General features: G+C 43.7%; 1 protein-coding gene across 4 annotated transcripts in view; it reads left to right on the top strand.

The window, feature by feature from the left end:
• Positions 1-26959, top strand: part of sgsm2 (small G protein signaling modulator 2) — an 87674-nt gene that overhangs the window by 48693 nt on the left and 12022 nt on the right. Inside the window, exons 4-19 of one of the 4 annotated variants that reach the window (XM_063204830.1) lie at positions 1274-1444; positions 2244-2311; positions 3373-3521; positions 6177-6311; positions 8624-8748; positions 9241-9345; positions 9434-9501; positions 12738-12901; positions 14412-14544; positions 16144-16278; positions 21856-22015; positions 22542-22606; positions 23633-23778; positions 24147-24275; positions 25092-25274; positions 25764-25985. In XM_063204830.1, the coding sequence (XP_063060900.1) occupies positions 1274-1444; positions 2244-2311; positions 3373-3521; positions 6177-6311; positions 8624-8748; positions 9241-9345; positions 9434-9501; positions 12738-12901; positions 14412-14544; positions 16144-16278; positions 21856-22015; positions 22542-22606; positions 23633-23778; positions 24147-24275; positions 25092-25274; positions 25764-25985 (2158 nt within the window). The remainder of the gene's footprint in view (positions 1-1273; positions 1445-2243; positions 2312-3372; positions 3522-6176; positions 6312-8623; positions 8749-9240; positions 9346-9433; positions 9502-12737; positions 12902-14411; positions 14545-16143; positions 16279-21855; positions 22016-22541; positions 22607-23632; positions 23779-24146; positions 24276-25091; positions 25275-25763; positions 25986-26959) is intronic. The other 3 variants (XM_063204832.1, XM_063204833.1, XM_063204834.1) reach the window with 3 other exon arrangements.

Raw genomic sequence — 26959 nt, 5'->3', positions numbered from 1 at the left:
CACACACACACACACACACACACACACACACACACACACACACACACACACACACACACACCTGCTGTCCTGAGTTGCCCTGAAAAGCCTGGTCCTTGGATAGCAAGATTTTTAAACCCGTAATAAATAAGGTCTCCAGAATCAGTTCAGCGGTTCATCGAGTTATAACATGGTGAAAGGTACCTCTGAATTCACTTTGCTGGGCAGCCTTGGACTTGAACTCGGTTGCACTCAATTGTTTCCAAAACTATTGCCGCGGTTCATCATGTAACGGGTCGAAAGGTACCTCTAAATTCACTTTGCTGTCAATGTCTGTCAATTTAATTTTCATAAAGCATTGTTCGGGTGTAAAGTACTACAAGCAATATCAGTTGACCACAGTGCTGCACGACAAAAAAACAGTTCTAATAGAACAGACCACAAGAGAAGCATACTGTACTCATAAAATGCTTTTAACTGAACTTAATTTACTGCCCTTGGACTTCAACTCACTTGCACTTGTGTACACAATGATTGAAGGAAACATGGGTTTGCAGTCTGTTGGGTAAAATTGGGTAAAATGTCTGCTCAATGGTAATTTCCTTAATTTTGGACTGTAAAGTAAAGTATCTCAATCACACCGCTAATTCATGTGTGCAGGGTGTTTATAGATAAGATTATATCACTCACATCCACCTGAAGTAATTTGGGTGCAGGACGAAGGGAGAGTCTGTAGCACAATGGAACACGTGATTACACATTTTCTCATTTTGTACAGTAGCTTGTGCCGTAGTCAGCCTCAGAAGAAAGGATGTGGTGGACTCAAAAGGTTGTAAATGCATTTTACGTGGTGCAGCCTTTGTCTCAGTTAGGTGCTATTTTATTTAATCCATGTATTTGTTTATTATTTCTTTATTTCTTTATTTCTTTATTTAGTAAGTGCATTGTGTTTCGTTATTGAATGAAGTGCATAAACAGTGTTTACATGCATTTATCTTTACAAAACACCCTCTGTCTCATTCACACTACACTACACCAGTGTATTGAATATGCCGAGCCTGAAATTGGGTTATTGATCTGCCTCACTCACTCAATCTAATCTGTGTGTGTGTGTGTGTGTGTGTGTGTGTGTGTGTGTGTGTGTGTGTGTGTGTGTGTGTGTGTGTGTGTGTGTGTGTGTGTGTGTGTGTGTGTGTGTGTGTGTGTGTGTGTGTGTGTGTGTGTGTGTGTGTGTGTGTGCGTGTGTACCGTGTGTGTGTGTACCGTGTGTGTGTGTGTACCGTTCTGTCCACAGGAGGACCCCAAGCACAGCAGGCCAGCAGGAGCCCCTGCGTAGGCAGGGCTCATCGGCGGGCCGCGGCCCCCAGCCCCTCTCAGCACAGGCCCTCAAGCACATCTGGCTCCGCACCGCACTCTTCCAGAAGGTTCTGGACAAGATCGTGCAGTACATCGTGGACAACTCCAGGTCTACCTGTCTTTTTAAAATCTGTTTATTTGTTGGGTTTTCTTTATTAAGTATTACAGACATTCAGAATAGATGTGTATGTATAAATGGGATGAAATAAATAGAAAATGCAAGGAGGAAAATTATAAACATTTGATAAATATTAAGTTCAAAATGAATTAAGATAAAAAAGTGAATTATTATGAGAAAATGTAAACATATGGAAAGCCATGGTGAGACCAAATAGGAGGTCAGGTGACCAGGTCTGTCTGCCTGTCTGTCTGTCTGTCTGCCACTGCTCTGTCTGCAGCTTTATATCACTGAATGCTCTCAGACATCTGTTGCACTTTAAAGCAACATGTTTTTCAACTTTAAAATAAGTCGTTTCAGTGATATGTTGTAACAGTGTGAAAGAACGTCTGCCACAGCTCAGCAATATCACTTTTCAGCTTATTGTTCGGTGTTATAGTAAGAATTGTGACCTCATTCTGCAGATTTGTGTCCTCAATATCAGCAGTTTTGCTTTTCCGCATTTGACTTCAATGACTGTGAATGTCACTGAGCCTGACTAAAGGGATATTAATTATGGAATACAAAGGGGGTAATCATCAAGGAGGATATGAGAGCCATATTGTTTCTGTTTATATTGAAACACTTCAAAATGCTTTGATTTTTTGTTTGGGTCTTCTATGGGAGAAACACAGATCTCTGGAGTAGACCAAAACTAGAAAAAAAAACCTACCTATCATAGTCAGCCATGTGATGGTTCCACATGTAAACTCATATTGGGTGTTGCTTGTGTCTCTTCCTGTCTCCTTAGTAAGTACTATGAGAGGGAGGCGCTGATGCACGACTCAGTGTTTGGCCCCATCCTTGCTGCTCTGCTGGGTAAGTCTTCTCTTGCTGCACACTGAGATACACATCCTCAGCTACTGTAATGGCTGATTCAGAACACAAGAAAAAATGCTGGTTAAAAAAGACAAAACAATAGAAATATAGAACTCTATATGTGAAAAATGTACTCAGTATTGTTGAACTACTTAGAACTATAGAAATTCATATTGTGATACACCTCCTCTGGGACATCTCAAGGTTTTTAATGTTCCTAATAGTCAGCAATATTTCATGAGTTTGCCTGCTGTTATGATGTTATGATGACTACTGTATGTGGTTAGAAATGGGCCAGTCAGTGAAATGATGTGGTCTACCCAGAGTGAATGTAATGCACATAACACACTGGAGAGCACTGTGAGGTTGATTGCCACTTTAAGCTTCAGTGCTCTCTGCTGACCAGCCATTTTGGCAAAATGAGGAAGTGGATGAAATAGCTAAGCGTCTTTTTATATGCTGCGATATTACGGTCTTACTGGGGCTGTCTCTGTGTTGCACGCATATATTATGCTCTTGTTGCAGAATAAACTGCCCTGCATGCACGGGCTCTGTGTTGCCTCTGTAATATTACGTTTTGACTGTGATGATGGTGTTTCATATCTATCATCTATTTCCAGTTAATTAGAGTTGAGATGTAACATCTTGTTTTCAAGGAGGACACAGGTCCAAGGAATGAATAACGGAACTTTTTCTATCTTGCATGGAACCGAAACGAAACCGGAAACCAGAAAAACTATTTTCTTTCCTCTGATTTTGTTGTTGCCTGCTGAGTGGCATAGCACCAGGGCTCACTAGTCACTTTGACTTTGACTTGCATCAATTGTTTTTATTTAATTGCAGGAATATTCTAAAGAGAAAAACATGTATATATTAATTGTTTCAGGAATTATTATTTTTTTCATGTACAGGTTCAGGAATGTGTATTTAATGGTGGAACACGAACCCGGAAACGTTAAAATTCTGCTTCTATTCGGAATGCACCCAATAGAAGAAAAAATCTGTTTCAAAGCCCTGGCATGAAGGGGCTAACCGTGCCTGTCTCCATGTTGTGTGTGCAGTTGGTCCCTGTGCACTGGAGTACACCAAACTGAAGACCTCTGATCACTTCTGGACGGACCCCTCGGCCAATGAGCTTGTCCAGAGGCACCGTATCCATGGCGCCCACCGAGGACAAGAGTCTTCCCCCAGCCGCAGGCCCACGCTCGGGGTGAGAGAGGGGAAGGAGGGTGGGGTGGATGTGGGGACATAAATACAGTATACTCACTGATGATATAGCCCACACTAGAGATTAGGATGGGAAAGGGGAGTGGGGTGTGGACGGAACATAAAACGGTATATTGATTAATATATATTAATATTATATACGTATACAGTCCCAGGAAAAAGATTGTACACCCTTTGAAATTTCTTACATTTCTGTCAAAATTGATCATAAAACATGGTCTGATCTTCCCGGAAATCTCAAGAAGGATCAATCAGAGTCTGCTTTAATTAATTCCACCCAAACATTTACATGTTATCATATTTTTATTGGTCATAAGGCCATAACATTCACAGGAGAGCAGGGCATAAGTAAGTACACCCTTGCATTAAGTAGGTTTTAACCCTCAGTTAGTTGCAATATCATCAACCAGACTTGTCCTTAGTTGCATATCAGATTGACAAAACAATCTGTTTGTATCTTGTCTCCCTCTTCTTTAGAGAACTGCCTCTCGTCAGCAAGGTTTGTGGGATGTCTGGAGTGCATAGCTTTCTTGACTTCATTGCCATATAATCTCAATTGTTTTTTGTCAGGGCTTTGACTGGGCTATTTCAGAATGTGTATTTCATTATTATGAAGCCATTCTAAAGTCGATTAGCTTCTAAAGTATGGGTTGTTGTCACATTTCAGGACCCATACTCTTGTGTGCTTCAACTGTGTGACAGACTTCCTCACGTTTTTTCTATAAAATATCACAATAAACTTGAGTTCATTGTTCCACTGATAATAGCAAACTGTCAAGGGCCTGAGGCAGCAAGGTAGCTGCATATAATGATGCTCCCGCCACCATACTCAGAAGAGGAGATGTAACCAAGAATAGCTTAAAATGGGATTCATTCTGCCAATCTAAAATGAATGGGGTTTCTGTCCAAAAAAATATTGCTGCACCTTTGAGATTTGCAAAAAAAAACATTTATATGCTTCATAGAATTACTGCAAAATATTCTGTAGACCAACGTTGAAACCAAAGTTGAATTGTTCAGGGGAACACACAATGTCATGTTTGGAGGAGAACTGGACAACCACACCTTCACCAAAACATCATCTCCACCCTTGAGTATGGTGGCGGGAGCATCATTATATGCGGCTACCTTGCTGCCTCAGGCCCTTTTCAGTTTGCTATTATCAGTGGAACAATGAACTCAGAAGTTTATCGAGATATTTTACAGAAAAAAAGTGAGGTAGTCTGTCACACAGTTGAAGCACACAAGAGGATGGGTGCTGATGTGTGACAACAACCCATACTTTAGAAGCTAATCGACTTTAGAATGGCTTCATAATAATGAAATACACATTCTGGAATAGCCCAGTCAAAGCCCTGACAAAAAACAATTGAGATTATGGCATCAAGTCAAGAAAGCTATGCACTCCAGACATCCCACAAACCTTGCTGACGAGAGGCAGTTTTCTAAAGAAGAGGGAGACCAGATACATCCAGATTGTTTTTGTTAATCTGATCTGCAACTACAGGAAACATCTGGGTGAGGTGATTGCGACTAACTTAGGGTTAAAACCTATTGAATGCAAGGGTGTACTTACTTATGCCTTGCTGTTCTGTGAATGTTTGCATCTTATGACCAATGAAAATATGAAAACTTGTAAATGTTTGGGTTGAATTAGTTAAAGCAGACTCTGGTTGTTCCTTCTTGTGATTTCTAGGAAGATCAGACCATGTTTTATGACCAATTTTGACAGAAAGGTAAGACATTTCAAAGGGTGTACAAACTTTTTCCTGGGACTGTATATGCCATGCTAAGTAAGGGAGGGGGTAGAGAGGGAATAGTTATACATTAATAATATAACCCATATTAGGTGAAGAGAAGAGGGTACTGAGAGAGGGGTGGGGAGGAAACACAATATGTGTCTTCGTTAATAATATACTCAGAAAGTGACACACTGCACTGTCCCACTCAGCAATGAATGAATGAATGAATATTTAAGATCCAGAAGTCTATTAATATGCAACTTGAATGATGGTCAGTTTGCCTCAGTGTGCTCATTGACAGAAGATGTTATTATGGGCCTGAAAGTATTTAAAATGTAAATAGATGATGTAGAGAGATCATGCGGAGAGTGGGGTGGAGTGTAGGGGCAGGAAGGGAAAGTCAGCAGTGCATGCAAGGTGCATACAAGGTGCATGCAAGGTGCATACAAGCTGCCACATTGTTTTAAATGCTCATTCATCACTACTGTAACACTTTTGTTTGGGAGAACAGCCAGAACAGCATGGTGTATTGTTACTATCCTACTATTTCCTCATTCCTGAGACAATCACCCTGTTGTTTTGTTGACATACAGGAAGTGACATACCTGTCCATGAAGATAGCAAGAGAATGAATAGTCAAAACATTAATTCACCCTGCTCTGTTTTACTACTACAGCGAATCACTTCACGAAACACAGATATTTTAACACAGTATTATATTTATGGAACATGGATCTAGGTTTTACTGTAGAAACAGATAGCAAGTGTTTAAAGAGCTAAAACACTGCAGAATCCCGACTGGAAAGCACTGATCAGAGGAGACGAACGCGGTGAAATATGTTTTGTGGGAATTTTGATGGTTGTTGTTGTTGTTGTTGTTGACTGTGTGTCTGCAGATCCGCAAGAGGCAGTCTAGTGGGAACATGACGGAGGACAAGTTTGCTGCTTCAGCGCGCGAGTATGTGGAGTCACTTCACCAGAACTCACGGGTACACCTGCTCTACGGCAAGAACAACGTGCTGGTCCAACCGGTGAGTGGTGTTGTGTGTGTGTGTGTGTGTGTGTGTGTGTGTGTGTGTGTGTGTGTGTGTGCGCGCGTGCGCGTGTCTGTGTGTCTGTGTGTGTGTGAGAGAGAGAGAGAGAGAGAGAGTGTATCAGTGATTTACTGACCTTCTTTTGCATGCGTGTACGTGACCAAGACTGAGTGTGAAAGACTGATACAGACAGAAACGACAGGGAGAGGTAGAGAGAGAGTGTGTGTGTGAAAGAGAGAGAGAATTAGAGAATTTCAACACCCTTTAAGCAAAACACAACAGACAAGCACAGGTAGTGTCTCACACTGTTACCGTACAGTATCTCACTGGCAGAGACTGTATGTGTTTGTGTCTGTGCCTGGGTGTCCTTCACAGGGGCTCTGCAAAGTGTGTGTGTGTGTGGGTGGGGGTGGGGGGGTGTTCCTGCAGGTGAACTGTGTGATGGTTGTGTGAACTAAGCCCAGATTAAAAGAGCCAGCCATTGATCCAGCCCCCACGCCGTCAGGCAGGCAGGCAGGCAGGGGAGAGATGGGGATATAAACATGAGGGGGGGGGGGTGTTGGAGAGGGAGTGGTGGGGCGAGATCAGTCTCACAACCTCTCCTCCCACTCACATCTTCTCTTCCTCTCACCTCACCTCTTGATGTTTTCCCTCTTTTCTTTCAATTTGCTCTTGTTGGCATGCACGTTAATCTCAAACTTTGCTCTTTCTTCTTTTCTCTCCCTCTGTATTTCCTCTCCTATTTTTTTGCAAATCTTTCCTCCTTTACTGCTTTACTTTAGTCTCAGGTTAGGGATTGGGTTCCTCTCCTCTCCCCTGCTCTGCACTCCTGTAATCTCTCTCCTCTCCTCTCCTCTCCTCTCCTCTCCTCTCCTCTCTTCTCCTCTCCTCTCCTCTCCTCCCCTCCCCTCCCCTCTCCTCTCCTCTCCTCTCCTCTCCTCTCCTCTCCTCTCCTCTTCCTATTCATCCTCCTCTTCTCCCTGTGATGCACCTTTCTCCTTTCATTTACTGCATTTCATCTCACCTTCTTATGCTCTTTCTTCCCTTTTTCCTCTCCTCACCTCTCCTTTTACTTTTACTCTCTCCTCTCCTCTTTTCTGCCCTACTCTCCTGTACCCTCTCTCTTCCATCCTCTCCTCTCCTCTCCCCTCCTCTCTGCTCCTCTATTCCCTGTGAGCGCTCCTCTCGTTCTTCAGAGAGACAGGTCTGTGGTAGAGGTCAGGTCCACAGCAGCCAGGTGAAGCCCTGGTAGACACTACTGTGGCCTGGCCCTGTGGCCATGACTGGAGAGGATTAGACAGCATGTGAGATGTGGGGGCGGAGTGCATGTGTGTGTGTGTGTGTGTGTAGGTGTGTGTGTGTGTGTTTGTTTGTGCGTGTGTGTGTGTTCTCGTGTGTGCGTGCGTGTGTGTTCATGTGTCCTCCTCTTTGATAGATCAGGGTCTGCTGTGTGTATATACAGTAGAAGTTGAGGTGTGTGCGTGTGTGCGTGTGCGTGTGCGTGCGTGCGTGTGTGTGTGTGTGTGTGTGTGTGTGTGTGTGTGTGTGTGTGTGTGTGTGTGTGTGTGTGTGTGTGTGTGTTGTGTGTGTGTGTGTGTGTGTGTGCGTGTGTGTGTGTGTGTGTGTGTGTGTGTGTGTGTGTGTGTGTGTGTGTGTGTGTGTGTGTGTGTGTGTGTGTATCTCCCTGTGTGATAGATCAGGGTGTGGTGTGTATTGGATATAGGCAGCCTGGCCCCAAGCTGCGTCAATGGTGAAATGAGGCAGCTGGACTCGGGGAGGCCGGATTCAATTGTAATGAGATTTACACATGAAAGCTGATATTTGGATCCTGTGGTCATTACTGGTGGCCACTGCTCTTAAGAGAGACATACTGGCTCAGCCATATCCTCCCTTTCCCCCTTTCTCTCTTTTCTTCATTCTCTCTCTTTTACTCTGCCTCCTCCTGGCATTGGATTTACTGGTAGTTAGGGCACGGGCCATCAGAATTTCTTTCTTTCTTTCTTTCTTTCTTTCTTTCTTTCTTTCTTTCTTTCTTTCTTTCTTTCTTTCTTTCTTTCTTTCTTTCTTTCTTTCTTTCTTTCTTTCTTTCTCTTCTCACATACTCTACTTTGGTCTTGCACAGGTAGCAGAGTAAGTAATGGATATCTTAACAAGGGCTAAGTTAGCCCATCAGAAATCTTACCCAGCAAAGGATGGGGCTGTAACAAGCTACAATGTCAGTATGAACATAGTCTCTCTCTCTCTCTCTCTCTCTCTCTCTCTCTCTCTCTCTCTCTCTCTCTCTCTCTCTCTCTCTCTCTCTCATTCAGAAGAAGGACATGGAGGTTCTGCGAGGGTACCTGTCTCTGCACCAGACTACGGAGACCCTGACTCTGAAGTGGACCCCCAACCAGTTGATCAACGGCACTCTGGGGGACTGTGACCTGGACAAGAGGTACACAGAAAAAAATACAAGTGTTAATATAACTCTCAAGGATTTGAACTTAACTCTGGAATGATATAATTTAACTCCATAACAGTGTTAATTTTACTTTTTGGTTTGTGTAATTCTCCATATTATTAAGAGCTGTAAAACTTAAATTACACTGTCCCGCTTTGACTCTGACTTTGGACTTCGCTGTAGAGCAGTTTTCCTCCACTGTAGAGCAGTCTTGTACTCTGTAATCTGACATTTACTCTGAAATATTGACACCCTAGTTTTCACCATGTAAGCCAAGATCTTCTACTCGGGAACACAGTCACTATGTTTATATGCTCTGACGCAAATCTGTGGTATCACTTAATATGACAAGGTCCACATAACGGTGTCACGTAACTGTCACAGGAATTATATGACACATGTCAGACACAATAATGACACATTATTGAAGTTTATCACTGTTGTAATAATGTGTCATTTGGTTTTTGACACTCTGTATTGTCTTAGTCCAACTAAATGTTGGAGTTTTAGTGTCCAGGAAAGTGTCAGGATTGTTCCAGGGAAGAAAGTAGGGTGTCCAGCAGGATATACATACAATATCCACATACAAAGGTATACACTATACAGTTTTCACATTTACACATGTCTATCTGCAAGGTGCATTTACATTTATTTTGTTTTCTCCTTTTCTGTCCGGCAGTGTGTATTGGGACTATGCCCTGACTGTGCCTTTACGACAGATCGTCTGCATACACTGCCACCAGCGACGTGAGTCTACCATCTCTCTCTCTCTGCTTGTTTCTTTCTTTCTTTCTTTCTTTCTTTTTTTCTTTCTTTCTTTCTTTCTTTCTTTCTTTCTTTCTTTCTTTCTTTCTTTCTTTCTTTCTTTCTTTCTTTCTTTCTCCACTTTCACTCCTTCCCCTCACTCTGTTTTCTGTCTCTTTGCCTCTTTCTCACTGATTCTTTCTCATCCTTTCCTCTTTGCTCCATTCTTTCGCTTTCCCTCGCCTCTCTACCTTTTTACTCTCTGATTTTAGTGAGTCAGTAGTTTGTTCAGAGCAGACTGAACACATTTTTTTTACCTGCAAGTATGACAAAAAATGAATAGCCATTTTCTCTCCCTCTGCCTCACTGCTACCAAGTCAAAAATGAATAAGCTTGTTCCAAAATTATGAAGTCTCATTTTCCTGAAGTGCCCACAGTAATACTTCCTTCCTCATAATATCTGCAGAGGAAGATGAACTGGCCAAGTCATGAGTGTGGAGAAGTAATCGATCCACAGCCGTGACTAACTGCTAATTTCCAGAGCTTCCACCAATGCGACTTGACGGCCCGACTCGATCATTGTGTCCAGGGAAGTCAACAGGGGGGTGACAAAGGGGTTACTTGTCCTGGGCCCAGGAAGAGAGGGGGCCCAGAATAAAGTTCCCATTACATTTGGGTGGGGGGCCCTTTTAGATGATTTCCTGAGCCCAGCCAAGGCTGTCGGTGGCCCTGGTTGTGACACACAGAAAGCAGATGATGATGGAGATGAGATCTGCACAATGTGTTGTAAATTATGCACTGATAAAAAAGTTCACTTCATGAACCAAAGGCACAAACCGTATAGTGTCTTGTGAAAGCTTGTTCTTTTTATTCATGACATTAATTTTTGGAGTCGATATTTTGTGACTTCCTTAGTCCTTTTGTCTAGCACCCTCAGTGTAGCCTGATTTATTATCATCGATGTTCAAATCTCTTCCAGACTTGGTCTGACCTGGCATAACAATTAACGTTTCCAAAACGGCATGGTTGACCTGCCTCCCTTGGTTTGCTTATGGTTGTTTGCTTATCGACAAAATGGGAGGAGTTCCCGTATATGCGGGAACTGAGAAAGTACTTGCATTGTTCTTGACCTGAGTAGTTGCAACGCTGAAAGTGTTGCGTCACTAGGAGGAGGGCACAGCCTGGCTACCCTCAGTGTACGATTTCTGCCATACTGTAAGTCCGCCATGTGACAAAAAAAGAGGAAGTCAAGTGTTCAAAGTCGGAGTGCTAGTCAAAAGAACATGGAAGACAACGTCTGCAATACTGGTGATGATACCCCTCAAGCTTTTAATAATAGTGACATTTCGTGCATTAGGCCTCTGTTACACATAACATTAAGTCTGGAATGGACTCATGTCTGGACGAATGGACGAGCCCCAGACGTCGATATTATGAAAGATTGCTGCTGGCACAACAGAAAAGAGCAGAACAGAGAGCCCCGCATCCTCCCTCTCTCATCACTCCTCACCTCATCCATCCTTGTGGACACTGGCTGCTGTACTGTCTGTACTGGTTGTGCAGGGCCGCTGACAGCATTGGCTAAGCCCGGGACAAAGTCATTTGAAAGCCCCCAAACCCCAAACACACACAATTTAATCAATGTAATGTAATCAGAACCAAATTCTGTGCCACCCCTGGGGCCCTGGACGACTAACCCCTTTGACCCACCCCCTGTCAGCTTTCCTGTGTGCCTGTGTGTGTGTGTGTGTGTGTGTGTGCCCTGCACTGTACTCTTCCCCTGTACTGCTGTTGATGCTGATGTTTTTTATGGCAGCAGCACTGCGTCAGTGCAGTAGTGCGGGAGGAAGATTGTTGTCATGGTATCCTCTCTGCAATGTTTGTTTTACTGGCATGACATAAACCGAGCGCCCTCTCCTCTGCCTCCCCGGCTGGCCCCAGGTCCCCTTCTGGCCATGGTGGGTGCTCACAGCCTGGTTGGTTAGTTAGAAACCTTATTGTCCGCATGGGTACATTTTGGTCAGCAGGCATGTTGTGTATTTGCTTATGACATGAAGGATGAGTGGCCTTTTTGCACTGTGACATTTTAGGGTGGATGGGGATGTCGTGTCTAGATTAATAACATGTGTTAAGGTCAGATTAGACTTCTGCAAATGCGCTCGTCAAAACTCGCGTGGGAGTGGCCACGAACCAACATTGTATTCATGCATCTGCGAGTTCTGCGAGGTCTCGTCGCGAGCCACATGTGAAATTGCGCGATTAGGCTACTTTCACTACATTGTAAGCACTGCGGTCATTATTAAGCAATGTTGCTTTCTATCCCGGTTAGCTAGGTATTTTCACACAAATTGCAAAGGCAATGCACTGGTATCATTATTTGACATACCCAGTCTGTTTTCACGAGCAGAAAATGCAAGCATGTAAAGACAGTTGATTCTGCCGATGTGTGTTTACATTCGGTGGAGGAACGGTAGTAAAACCGCAGGCATTGTGCCACGAGTGTTCAACTGATGCATTGTTTGTTACTTAGCTTGTAGCTTCGTGTATTTACACACATTTACACACAAGGCATTAATAAAGTTTTTAACAGAATACAGCCCTGCTCTAAACTACTGGCATTACGCTGCCACAAGAACAGAACAAGGAAGTAGCGAGACGACCAATCATAGCACCTTTTTGTCTGCGTACTCCGCGTCCGTCCGACGGATAGTTAGAATTTTTTCGAGGCGCTCGACGACGGGCGCAGAGCCTCTGAGAGGGGGGCGTGGACTCGCATAGACAGAAAACGGACGGACGCAGAGGCTATGCGTCCTAAGCATAAATCTAGCTTTACTCTACAGTTCTGGTGTAAGGATGTGTAGAGTGTTGTATTATATTCTTATTGCTTGTATTTATTTGACCACATTTTCTCTCTCTGTTTCTCTCTCGTTCACTCTCACTACTCCTACTTTCCACCCCTCTGTCCTTCTCTCCTTGTCATTATCTCTCTCGTCTGACTCTTCCCCTCCCCTTCACTTGGTCTGTCCCGCTCTCTTTCTCACCCTCTACTCCATTCCTTTTCCTTGACCTTCTCTCTGTCCTCCACTTTCTTTTCAACCCCCTATTCCCTGTAACACAACCCCTTCCATCTCTCTCTCTCTCTCTCTCTCTCTCTCTCTCTCTCTCTCTCTCTCTCTCTCTCTCTCTCTCTCTCTCTCTCTCTCTCTCTCTCTCTTTTTCTTTCTTCCCTGTCTCTCTAGCGGACTGTGGTGGCACCCTGGTGCTGGTGAGTCAGGACGGTATCCAGCGCCCCCCCCTGCACTTCCCCCCCGGGGGCCACCTGCTGGCCTTCCTCTCCTGCCTGGAGAACGGCCTGCTGCCCCGGGGACAGCTGGAGCCCCCGCTCTGGTCCCAGAGGGGCAAGGTGAGTACCCACCAACCATGGGCAGCCATAGCCTAATGGTTAGGGAGATGGTCTTAAGATCAGAGGGTTGCAGGTTCGAATGCCCCCCTTACCTCTCCTTACACGGCCATCCATGGATGAAGTGCCCTTGAGAAAGGCACCTAACCCCACATTGCTCCAAGGACTGTAACCAACATCCAGTTAATATTATGTTGCTTTGCATCTTTTTCGCTGTAGCTGAAAATATTTCCCCATGTTACATGTAAAATGGCGGTACTCCTGGCCACACAATGTCACGGGAAAATTCTAAATTAAGTAGAAATAATGCCAAAACATTGGAGTTTCGAACTATGTTAGCTACTTTGTTGTTTGCAATGCGATTTCCCATTGGAAACTAGCCAAGTTGCTAACAGGCTAAAAACTATGCACTCAAGAAATACAACCCAGAATGTCTAGAAGAACAGTAGGTAGGTAAAACTTTGTTATTTAGCTTGACGGAAGTGGTGGACTGTTGCTTTAAATTTATTGTAAATAGTTGCAATTATAAATAATTGTTAATCACTATTATAAAATGGGGTACACTCCTCCTTACATACCAGGCAGTAGAGCAGGAAATTGAACAACCGTGCTGTCAGTCACAGCTTTATTCATCAACGCACTGCTAGGTAATGGATTTCTAATGGAGGATCAAATTTACTCCAAACCTGGGACAAAATTACACGCAGGGTTTGTAGGTCATCATGCACCATTGGCAAATCGGGTAGGGATCCACTTCAGTGGGATTCATTTTTCAAAAGCTTTGCCTTGTTTTAACCCTGTGAGAGTAACAGTGTCACTCACGATAAAAGTTCAGCCCTGTGCCAAGTTGCCAACGATGACTAGAACACACAAAGGGAAATGTCACAGACAATCAATATTAATCCTTACTTTTTATTAAGTTCTAGAAAATTGTACTCTGTGTTCTTTGTGTCTGGGAAAAACAGATCTTCTTCTACTCATTTCACCCCATGTCACACACGAGAGAGAGAGAGAGAGAGAGAGAGAGAGAGAGAGAGAGAGAGAGAGAGAGAGAGAGAGAGAGAGAGAGAGAGAGAGAGAGAGAGACAGGCAGGCTGTCAGCGTGGCTTAATTAGTTACAGATAAGTGGACTTTTCAGAGGAAAGAAAAGAGAGCCATCTCCCCTGGCCCCTCGTGTCATTTGCTGTCAATTAGTTGACTAAGCTCAAAGAGTTGTTTAGGTGAATGCAATTAGAAGTGCAAGATCGGTGTCCCTTTGTGTGTGTGTGTGTGTGTGTGTGTGTGTGTGTGTGTGTGTGTGTGTGCGCGTGCGTCTGTGTGCGTGCGTCTGTGTGCGTGCGTCTGTGTGTGTGCGTCTGTGTGTGCGTATGTGCGTGCGTGCGTGTGTGTGTGCGCGCATATGCATGTGTGGGTACGTGTGTATGCGTCTGTACATGTGTGTCGGTGTTCTCATGAATTTTTAAACCTGTGTCTGTGTGTGTGTGTGTGTATGTGTGTATGACCTGCCCCACAGGGTAAAGTCTTCCCCAAATTGCGCAAGAGGAACAGCACAGCGCGGCTGGTGGATGGGGACGGGGAGGGAGATGAACAGGTGGCAGCAGACTACGTGTTCCGCATCGTCTACCCCGGACATCGACACGACTCCAGTGAGTCACCTTCCTCATCCATCCTCATCATCATCTTCATCATCATCTTATTCCCCACCTGATGCCAGGGCCAGGGGTGTCATTACCAATTGGGATAAGAAATAATCAGATCCAACAAATAGAGCTTCCACCTCTAATAATATCATTCTGATTAATGCATATACACGTATTACTTACTTATTAATGAAAACAGTAATTATTTATCACCATGTCATTTGTCCTGATATTATTGCTATGAATTGCTATGAATTCCATCTTAACCCTAAGGTACACCTGGTGTTTTCTCAGCCCCTTTACGCCTCTCTGGTCAATTTCAAGACAAATTCAAAGTTACAAGTTTACCTTATTGTCAGAAATCTGACAATTAGCACAGAAGTTTGAAATTTCATTTGACCAGACTCTAATGTGCAGTTAAATATATTCATATAGGCAATAACAACACTGTATGAGTATACTAGTATGCATAATATTCAGCTACTGACCGGGCCATCGGAAGCAAAACTCTCAAGTGTAACTCATTGAGTCACTTGTTTTGCAAGTCACAATTGAGAAACCATCCACATAATCTTCAACAGGATAATTCAATATGAATGTAATGGATCGACTACTTTATTTGAAGGTCTCTGCATATGGTGTCGACAGCTGTACCCTATAGGGCTGCATGCATGACCTGACACATCTTAAACATTACTGATTTCTGTTTAGTGTTATTAATCTTCAATCTATGGGTCATAGCCAGCTCATGTTGGATTGTATGCAGCACATGTACATAAATCATTACAGACAGATGTTCAGGAAGCTGGCAGTTCAGTGGCCATACTAGCTGTGCAATATTGGGTAACACTGTAGAATAACAGTCCCTTTACAAAGCGTTATTAACACTTTATTCATGTTTTTAATGAGCTAATTATAAACAAAACATTTGAAATGATTGTAAATGAGTAAGAACCAACATACATTTTCACAGTGGAGTGGGAATCTGCCCCTGCTGGATAAGCTCTTTGGAGAACAAACCTCTAGTACTGCTGCAGCTGTGATGTGTCTGTTGTATTATCATACAACTTATTCTTACTCCTTTACTAATATTTAAAGCTTTGCTGATTATTAGTTCATTAGCGAAGTGTTTCTAAAGCTTTTTAGTGACTATATTGAGTAAAGAACACATGTCGCCAGGGGCCTACACTGTAGGTAATGTACCTACTAGATATAGGCCCCTTTAAAAAGTACTCCCAACAATGTATGTTTTATTTTGTGCGTGTGTGCGTGTGTGTGTGTGTACTGCCTGTATTTACTGTATATGCACTCTATTTTGTTTGTGTGTGTGTGTGTGTCTGTGCGTGCGTGCTTACGTGCGAGTGTGTGTGCGCGTGCGCACGTGTGTACGTGCGTACATGTGTGTGTGTATGTGTGTTTGTTTATCTACTGTATGTGTTTGTGTCTGTGTATGTTTGTGTGTAGTATGTGTGTGGTTGATCACACACAATCACATGTGTGCACATGATGGTGTACAGTACATTTTGTGTGGGTGGGATGAGTTGATTAGTGTTAGGCCTGTGTAGGGTGATGAAGTGTGTGTGTTCTCTCTGTTGCCCCGAGCAGTCACTATAAACTACCACCACACGACGGGCAGTCGCGCGCCCTCTCTGGATGACGATGAGGAGGAGGAGGATAGACTCCACGCTATGATCTCAATGATCTGCTCGCGGAACCTCACAGACCCTAATGTCATGAAAGGTTTTTATGACCAAGCACACCTCTACTTTGCCAAATCCCCACCTATCATCTCCTTTCTCATCCTAACATCTCCTCTCCTCTCCTTTCCTGTGCTCTTCTCTTTTCTGTGAGGAGTCTCTTTCCTTATCATCCCCTCTCCTCTCCTCTCCTCTCCTCTCCTCTCCTCTCCTCTCCTCTCCTCTCTCTGATTCCATCCTCTTGTTATCCTCTTCTACCTCATCTCCCCTGTCTTCTCTCTTCTACCCTATTCTACACTTTTCTTTTGCATGTCTTTCTTTCTTTTTTCTTTTTTTCTTTCTTTCTTCCTTTCTTTCTTTCTTTCTTTCTTTCTTTCTTTCTTTCTTTCTTTCTTTCTTTCTTTCTTTCTTTCTCCTTCTTCCCCTCCCCCTCTTTTCCTCTCTTCTTATCATCTCTTCTCCTCTCTTCTTCTCATCTCTTCTCATCCACCCCACCTCCTTCTCTCCCCTTATGCTCTAGCCCTAACAGTGCAGTCCCATTGGATTGAGAATCGGAGAAGGCTCGTCACACTATACAAAGGCTGTGACAGTGGCCTTAACCATTCACCATCATTGTTGCTGAACACTAAAAAAAGGTTGAAGAGCAAAGCAAAACAAAAAGGTGGGAGGGTGGGGGGTGGCTGTCCAGCATAGCTTCCAAATGGTGGCCACTCTTGTCTTGTCATTGGCCGGGGGTTGCCCGTGTCTGCACGTAGCTATGGCAACGCTCCCTGCCAAGAACAATAGCTAAGTCAAGTGACATGGCCCTGTGTGTGAGTTGCTGTAAACGCTGAAGGAGAGGTGGATACAGTACAGACATCTGTGAACATAGAGAAAGAGTTAGTGATGAAGGGAGATGACGACAGAGGAAGACATTGTGCAACAGGTTGGTTTAGTAACACGTGATCCAGTTAAAAAAAAAAAAAATCTGGCACTGATCAAATGCCCATAGCGCCAGTGTGGAAATGAAATTGTGTGTTAGTGCAGCCTTGTGATCAAAGGCCCATATAATCCAAGTGCCTGCCATAATCCATCGTGTGGGTCAAATCTGTTCAGTGTGTCAGTACGGTCATGGGATCAAAGCCCTCTGTGACTAAAGTATCCGCAGCGGAAGTGAGATTCATTCAAGTGGGTGTCAACGCGATCACGTGACCAAAGGCACACAGCCCCCAGTAGCTACACAGTGTTAATTCAGTTAAAGCAATGATAATTAAATTTAATATATTCTAGAGTGCATTTGGTCCCACGGTGCCCTCTTAGTGTTAAATTAACACTGCATTTTCTTTTTTTTTTTTTACTGTGCAAGCGTGTGTACTGTAAATATGACCATGTGATCAAAGGTCCATACACCCAGTGATTACAGTAGCTATTTATAGCTCAAGTCATATCCATTCAAGTGTGTGTCAATATGGCCATGCGATCAAAGGCGCGTAGCTCCGTTGCCTACTACAACTGTATATCCGAAATCAGAAGTGGAAATTTATTCAAGCGTATGTCAATGTGACCACATGATCAAAGGCACGTAGCTCCGGTGCCTACTATATTCGTAGTGCAAGTCGAAATGTATTCAAGTGTGTCAGTGCGGTCATGTGATCTAAGATGATGTTTTAGCTCATGCATAAGCGCACGTTCAACATCTTCAGAATGAATGGCCGAGAGAGAGAGAGAGAGAGAGAGAGAGAGAGAGAGAGAGAGAGAGAGAGAGAGAGAGAGAGAGAGAGAGCTGATGTGATGAAGGGGAGTTGGTGTGTATGCACACACTTACTTCCAGGCTTCCACTCGTCGCCTTGCACTTGTCAGATTGTCAGATCTCACTGACGTCGCATGAGGTGGCGTGGCGCTGTCCCCCCCAGAGAAGGACGGCATCAGTCAGCCAGTGAAGCGAGACGAGACAAGAGACAAGACCCCCTGTAGCCACTGACCCAGTTTGACCCCCTGCCTATGAGTCACATCCTGGCTTTCGTCACATCTTGACCTCTATCTCTTCTGATCGCTCTCTCTCTCTCTCTCTCGCTCTCTCTCTCGCTCTCTCTCTCGCTCTCTCTCCTCCCTCCCTTCTGTCTATGTTCCACTCTCATGCTCTGTCTCCCTCATGTGCATTATCTATCTATCTATCTATCTATCTATCTATCTATCTATCTATCTATCTATCTATCTATCTATCTATCTATCTATCTATCTATCTATCTATCTATCTATCTATCTATCTATCTATCTGTCCTCCTCTCTTCCTCTCTATTTCTCTCTCTCTCTCTCTCTCTCTCTCTCTCTCTCTCTCTCTCTCTCTCTCTCTCTCTCTCTCTCTCTCTCTCTCTCTCTCTCTCTCTCTCTATTTTTATCTCTGTTCCACGTCTCCTAGTGACAGTAGTGTGAGTTGGCCACTCCACTCTAGCCCCAGTAGTGATGCCACATATCAGTGCCACGCAGACAGACAAGAACTCCCCTCCAAACACACGTGCATGCACACACACACACACACACACACACACACACACACACACACACACACACACACACACACACACACACACACACACACACACACACACACACACACACACACACACACACACACACACACACACACACACACACACGGGCACAGACACATCCCCAAAGCCATGCGTGCCCCTGTGTGTGTGTCCTCATGCGGCTTGTCTGCTCCTCTGGTGCTGCAGCAGCAGTAGCCTCATCCTCTGGAGGCCCCAAGGGGACTCTATTATCTCTCTGTGACGTGGATGGGGCTCGCAGTCAGCCACAGAGAGAGAGAATGGTAAGCTGATAAGCTGCTGCCCCCTGCTGTTCAGGATTTATACGACATGAAAATAGGGACACAGTCACATTTCATTGAAGGATAGAGGAGAAAAAAAATAGCTGGTTACTATACCCTTGTACAAATGTTATTCATTCAGAATATCTGGGATGGCCAAATTAAGAAATGTTTACTGGAAGGAGGGGTGAAATCTGTTGAAATTTGAAATGTCCATATTTTTTGCCCAATCGTTTGAGTCTTTGACCTTCTTCTCAAGAAATGTCCGCAGACTAAAGATATCAGGTATATTCGGGGGGTCCAGAGCTCAGCAGGAGAGAGCTGAAGGCAGTTAAAGAGGGGGAGAGTAGAGTTGGGTAAACTAGTGTTATTGTAGTATTGCAGTGCAAAAGGGCTACATGTATTAGGGAGGGTCGTTTTTGCATTTTGCATGGGGGGGCTGCAATGTCTTGAGGCAGCTGTGGTGTCAAACAGCAACTCACTCCCAGGGCGTATTGTATGACTCCAACAGCACCATGTCCTACTGCACTGTTGGGTGTGGGCAATGTTGTTCAGGGGAATTGCTCTGATAATTTGCTTTTTATTTTGTCTTTTTTGCGCTCTTCTGTTGAAAAACGCCTTTACATTTTAATTTTTCCAAAAACAAAAAACCTTCAGCTTTTAAGTTTGGGTTTCAACTCTATCCCTTTTTTTGTAATTAATTTTTGGTTTTCACTGCAACATGCTTGATGATATTGCATGTCTTTGCACCCAAGTTTATTTTTTTTCTTTGTTGGATTGATTTTTGTTTTGATTTATTTTTTGCTTTACAAGACTTCCTCCCCTCGCAGAATGTGCATTCGCTTATTTGTCGGGGAATCTGTTCTTTCCTTATCTCTTCTTCTGATCTGCTTCCCTGTTATTTACTTTTATTGTTTTTATTTGCTTTGTTTTTTGTTTGTTTATTTCCTTTTTTTGGATTGTACTTTCTTCTCTGTGTTGAGCCAGTTTTTTTAATTAATTTAATTTCATTTAATTTGTCTTCTTGCAATGCTGTTCACTGTAATTCTTCACTAACGTCGGTCACCTTTCCTTATGACAGAGAGGTCCTGTGGGGTTCTTGCGCAGTAGGGCATATGGATCGTTCTGTGAACGCGTTCGCACATTTCGACCATAGTCTAAAACCCTCCTTAGAGATTTATTTCCCTACATATAGTCCCAAAAAACCATACAAAAGCAAAAAGGGACAAAAACATAAGTGACCTCCTTCTTGCCTTTTTTCTTTCTTTATTTCATTTTTTTGTTATCTGATCTAAAAGAAAAAAAGTGAATATTTAAAAGCAGGTCTTCAGCTCCAACCTGAAGAATTAAGGTGAAGAGCATTTTACTCGGTGTCGATGTCTTTACAAATTCATTTCTGACTCCAAACAGTGTACATGCGGCAGACGTTTTTTTCTTTGGTGTAATATTCCCCCTCTTTTTTATTTGTTCGTTGTTCTTTTTTTGCTTTTGTTTTTGTTCATTTTTTCTTTTTCCTTTTGGTTCTGTTCATTCCTCTGTCGTGTCGCGGTCTGTTGCATCCAGAGCATGGCCTGAGCTACCCTACTGTTGTTCCTCCCTTTGCTCTCCTAAGCTTCCAAATGTGTTTTTGAGTTTCTGTTTATGTGTGTGTGTATGTGTGCGTGAGAGAGAGAGACCGACAGAGAGAGTGTGAGAGAATGTACTGTGTGTATGTACACCTGTCATGTGGGGTATGGACATGTTGTTTGTGTGTGCGTGTGTGTGCGTGCGTGTGTGCGTGCGTGCGTGCGTGCGTGCGTGCGTGCGTGCGTGCGTGCGTGCGTGTGTGTGTGTGCGTGTGTGTGTGCGTGTGTGTGTGTGTGTGTGTGTGTGCCTGTATGGGTAAGTGTGTGTATATTTGGAGTCTGTCTGCAGCCTGGGGGCTAAGTGCATGACGCCTGCCTCTATGCCTCATATGCTCCACACACTTGGTTGGCCTCTTGTGGTGGTCGTGCATATGATATGATCTCCCTGCTTCTTTGTTTTACCCATGACTGCATGCCTTTTCAGATGATTGAACTCCCTGTTTCTTTTCTTCTGTTTTGTTTTCTTGTGTGTGTGTGTGTGTGTGGGAGAGAGAGAGAGAGTAACAGAGACTTTGTGTGTGTCTGTACGTGTGCGTGTGCGTGTGCGTGTGCGTATGTATGTGTGCGTGAGCATGTGTGCGTGTGTGTGTGTGTGTGAGAGAGAGAGAGAGAGAGAGAGAGAGAGAGAGAGAGAGAGAGAGAGAGAGAGAGAGAGAGAGAGAGAGAGAGAGAGAGAGAGAGAGAGAGAGAGAGAGAGAGAGAGAGAGAGAGAGAGAGAGAGAGAGAGAGAGAGAGAGAGAGAGAGATTGTAAGAACAAGACAGAGAAGAGCGTACTTGTGTGCATGCTGCGTGTGATATTTTTCTTCGATAGTGTGTTACTTGTAAAGGACTTCCATTTAAAAGCTGAAGCAATACAAACCTTTCCTCAAATCAAAGCACTGGACAATACCTTAATTTGAGAATGGTTGAGCTGACACACCTAAAGTATAATAAAACAAATCAAACTACTCTGATTCTAATTCAAGTAATTGCTTTGGTCAGATTTTTGAAATCCTCGCCAATGCATATGGCTAAAAGCTTATGTAGCATAAAATAGTTTAACATACTTCTACATTTCATTGTAGTTCAATGATCAAATTCCTTAAAGTTAATCGTGTGTATCTTGAAGTACATTGTCTTATTTTCTTTCCATTTCTCTCTCTCTCTGTCGCTCTCCCCCCGCTCTCCCCCTCCTCTCCCTTGTAGACCACTCGGACATGTCTGAGTTTCCGGGGTTGGGTGGCAGTCCTCTGTCCTGGCAGCAGGGGGAGAGCACAAGTCACCTGTCCTCCTGCCTCTCCTGCTCTACGGCGGGCAGCAACACCTCCTTCGAGCTTCCTTCCGGCTGCACCTGCGTACACGACCGGTAAGCCAAGGGCCACATGCCAACGCATCACATTTCATCACATCACATCAAAGACCCATCACATTACCTCACGTGAAACTTGACATCAAACATCACCTTCCATCATGAGACATCAACTTCACGACGGCACCTGCACACATGGCCGTTTAGAACCAAGATGAAACCAAAAATTACTTTCAGGGAACATAACCAGAATCAAACTGGAACTAAAGGCTTGTTAGTAGAGATACAGTATTCTCATGATATCACATTGAAAAAATCTGCGTCATGTGACATGACCTCACCCTTACATCACACATGCATACTCTCAACATTATGTCACTTTCACATCACACATGCATACTCTCAACATTATGTCACTTTCACATCACACATGCATACTCTCAACATTGTGTCACTTTCACATCACACATGCATACTCTCAACATTGTGTCACTTTCACATCACACATGTGGTGATATGACACGCTACATGTCATGACTGTAAATAATCACCGTGGCAACTGTAATGTTTTTCCTCTCTCCAGGCAACCATTGAAGATGCTGTGTCAGAACATGAAGAGGCAGATTGTGTCCCGAGCCTTCTATGGATGTAAGAGAACATGAGAAAACAACTAAAGACAAAAACATTTTTTCTTAAATGTTTCATAATTGTTTTCATGAGTACATGTTGATGTGTTTCTGTCAGAGGAAAATCTCTCACAATAGGTCCATAAAACAATTCTCATGATATAAGCCATGGAAGGATTTTGTAGGCCTACATTACTAACAAAGGTATAATATAATATAATATAATATAATATAATATAATATAATATAATATAATATAATATAATATAATATAATATAATATAATATAATATAATACAAAGTGTACTTTTATTGACAAAAACTCATCAACAAGCATTCATCGCAACTCTTCACAGATATGTGCACTATTTTTGTATCTATTTGGTAAACAGTTCAGCGTCTTAAGTGAGTTAGTCAAGTGTGAAACTGTGTTGTTTCACAGTATTTTATGTGTGAAGCAGGGGAGAAATATCTGCTATTCCGTAAATAACACGACACTGACATGGTGAAAAATAGAAGGCTATTTCAGACAAAAGTGCTGACGACACACCTAAGGGCCAGCTTGTGCTTGTGCGTGTGAGTCATTTGACAGTTTGGATGTGTGGAGATGAGTGCTTAGTGTTCCCTTTGTGCCGAAGCCTGAGGTGTGATGGCGGGTGTCTGAAGTGGTTGGAAAGAGAGCCAAGCCTCTTAGCTGGTGTGCAGACTACCGGCTGACGTCTCTCGCTATCTCTCTCTCTCTCTGTCCATCTGATGCTGTTGCTCGTCCGGTCCATCTCCTGTCCATTTTGTGTACCCCCCCGCCCCCCAAATACATTCCTATTTTATTCCATTCTCTGTTCCTTTCTCCTTTACTATTCATATCCATTTTATCCATCCATCCATCCATCCATCCATCCATCCATCCATCCATCCATCCATCCATCCATCCATCCATCCATCCATCCATCCATCCATCCATCCATCCATCCATCCATCCATCCATCCATCCATCCATCCATCCATCCATCCATCCATCTGTCCATTTTTCTTCCCCCCTAACCCTCAGGGCTGGCCTACTGTAGACACCTCTCCACGGTACGGACGCACCTGTCAGCGCTGGTCAACCACAACATTGTGCCGCCAGACAAACCCTGCGAGGCCTCGGGCGGCCTCAGTAAAGATGTCTGGAGCAAGTACCAGAAGGACTGCAAGGTTAGAGAGATCCCGTTCACACCATACTCGTCTGTCAGGAGCCTCTTATCTACATTAGTCAATTAAGAGCATATGTACATTCATTGAAAGTGTGTTTTACTTTAGCCGTACAGTGTTGCTCGATATGTGTTGATGCATGGCTGAACATTACATAGAACATCTGCAGCACACTAAATTCTCAAGTTACATTTTCTCATGATGATTTTACATGATGAATCTGATTGTAGGACTCGCTGATATGGGCTAGTCTTTCCTCCTGTAGTCTACTTTGTTTCTATGAATTGGCTTTCGCAAATCTCTCACTCCTTGTTTGTGTGTTGTTGTTTCTTTTGTTGTTGTTTTTCTTGTGTGCATCCTGTCTGTAACAGAACTATAAAGAGCTGGAGCTGTTGCGGTTGGTGTATTACGGAGGGGTGGAGCATGAGATCAGGAAGGAGGTGTGGCCCTTCCTCCTTGGCCACTACAAGTTTGGCATGGGCAAAAAGGACATGACACAGGTACAGACTGAAAGCAGTATGATAACCAAAATGAATCGTTGTACACTTCACCAATGCAACAAAGTGGGATCAGTTCTGTTCTCCCAAATAGGTGTGACATGTCACATTTTCCCCATTGAACACCTCTCATTCTGAACCCCTGTTAGTCTCCTAAAGGGGCATGGTACCTCATAGTGCACTGGCAGGATGGATAGGTAGGTGGATTTCAGATCAGAGGGTTGCTGGTTCAAAACCCACCCTTACATCTCCCTACACCTCCATCCATGGCTGAAGTGCCCTTGAGCAAGGCACCTAACCCCACATTGCTCCAGGGATTGTAACCAATACCCTGTAAATATATTTTACAGATATTTACAGGTTATTGGTTACAATCCCTGGAGTGAGTCGCTTTGGATACCAGTGTCAGCTAAGTGTAATGTAATGTAATGTAGACACACAGTGCCATATTGATTCTGGAAGAAGCCCCTCATGTCTCCGCCTCCTTATCAATCGTCTCTGGTATAAGGCCCACTGGAAAAGTTCCATTGTCATGTGACAGCACATCACAGCACACAGTGCACACAACAAAATTGCATCAATGCCTTATCTGTGCAATAGGGAATGGAAGAGGGATGTTAACTCATAATGAAGCTCATACCAGAGAGAGTGTAATATATGAGCAGGGTCACGTCACTCCCCTTGACTCCTATTGTTCCCCCAAATACGTGCAGTTCCTCCTGAATGCTGACCCCGGGCAAGTGGTGACTAGGAAACCTGAATGGTAGTCAATAGGTTACAGATTCTCGGCTCAAACTGTCTCTCTGGTTCCCCCTACAGATTGATGAGAAAATCACGGCACGCTACCAGCAGGTGATGCGCGAGTGGAAGGCATGCGAGGTGATCGTCAAGCAGCGTGAGAAGGAGATGCAGTCGGCCATCTTTGCTAAGTTCTCCTCGGGGAGCAGCATCGACAGCCACGTGCTGCGGCTGGTCCACCGAGACTCCACACTCAGCAACGAGGTAGAGGACTGTAGAGACACATTACACAGCACATTACACAGACAAACACAGTAGAGAGAGAGAGAGAGAGAGAGAGAGAGGCACAGTCTGATTGTATTACACATGTAATGTGTCTCTCCTGTAATATGAAGCACTTGCTTTTCATCCATGGTAATTAACTTGTATGTATTTTTGGCTAGAGATGTGGAGAAATGTGTGGTTGGTGGTAGTGAGGAAGAGTTTGAGTGTGTGTGGGTATGCGTATGTGTCATGTCTGTGCTTTGAGGACCCTCTTTCAAAGCCGAGATGTTATTCTCAAGGGGCTATCATCTAATACAGAATTTAGAATGCACTAATGCCCCGTGGGTGAATAAACAAAGGCAAATCTGAAGAGTGCTGTCCTTATCTATGTTTAACGTGGAATTCAGGTCCCAGTTAAAGAGTGTGTTAATTATTGGGTGATAGTGTGAGCGCATCTTCTCCAGTTTTCCACTCTCCATCCTCCCCCAGGTGTTCATGTCGGTGGACGAGCCGGACGCGGGTGGCCAGGACACCCCCGGTGGGCGTGGGGACAGTGACAGCACCCCGACCCTGACCACGGTGGTGACCCCCGCAGCCTTGGCCCTGGACGAGAGGCCCCTGGTGGAGTTCGACTCGCCAGACTCGGGCCTGCCCTCCTCCCGCAACTACTCGGTGGCCTCGGGCCACTCGCAGATCCTGTCCAGCATCGAGGTCTGTCGTGCATCTTTGTGTTAATGCTTGTTTAGTATGGATCAAAGATGTTTTCTTGGGCTCAGACATCAGGTGGCGCAACAACATCTAATGCCCATAAATGAATTTGTAATTTGTGATTGATATACTGCAATGAATATGCTTCTTTGATAGTCCACTAAGAACAAACTAACAAAAACAATCCATACAATAGTGGCACTGGCTGTCGCCACCCTGACGTAGGCTACTGTTGAAATGTCACTGAGCGGTATACGTATGTGTGTCTTGAAATGTCCATGTGGGCATTATGTGTATTTGTGTAAGCTACTTGACACAATATTTTTTCCCTGGGGATCAATTACAAAGCGGATTCCAAAAAAGTTGGGACACTTTGTATTTTGTGAATAAAATCAAAATGCTGGCATTTTCAAAACATCTAATATGTTAATAAGGTAGAGCATTATGTACAGAAAACATATCAGTTGTTAAAGTCGAGCAGAATTATTGTTTTGAGGTAATTATGTGATCATTTAAAATTTGACCCATGCAACAAATCTCAAAAAAGTTGGGACAGTGCCAAAACATGTTGTAATAGTTGGATAATTCTAAAAATGACACAAGGAAGAATATTTTAAAAGGAACTATATTGACTGCCAACATAAATGCACAACTAAAATACCATCACAGAAAGGCTGTGGCACTCAGCAGCGAAGATTTTGAGGGACTAATTAGGTTATCTATTACACAGAAAGATTGAATTATCAAAATTGCAGGCATATAAGGCCTATTTCCGTAATATAGAGTTCTGTGTAATCATTGCATGAGTTATGAGATCATGACATACTTGTGGTCAATAAGCAAACTATGACACTCCAACAATGACAGCTCTCGAAAAAATGACCATAAACACAACACTTGATTAATGCACATGATGCAGACATTAAACAGTGTTGCATGCAGAAAAGCTCATTCTATGGACCTAGGAGACATGTGAA

The sequence above is a fragment of the Engraulis encrasicolus genome, chromosome 8 (genome assembly GCF_034702125.1).
Source record: "Engraulis encrasicolus isolate BLACKSEA-1 chromosome 8, IST_EnEncr_1.0, whole genome shotgun sequence".
Lineage (NCBI taxonomy): Eukaryota > Metazoa > Chordata > Actinopteri > Clupeiformes > Engraulidae > Engraulis > Engraulis encrasicolus.
This window is presented reverse-complemented; position numbering and strand designations above follow the sequence as displayed.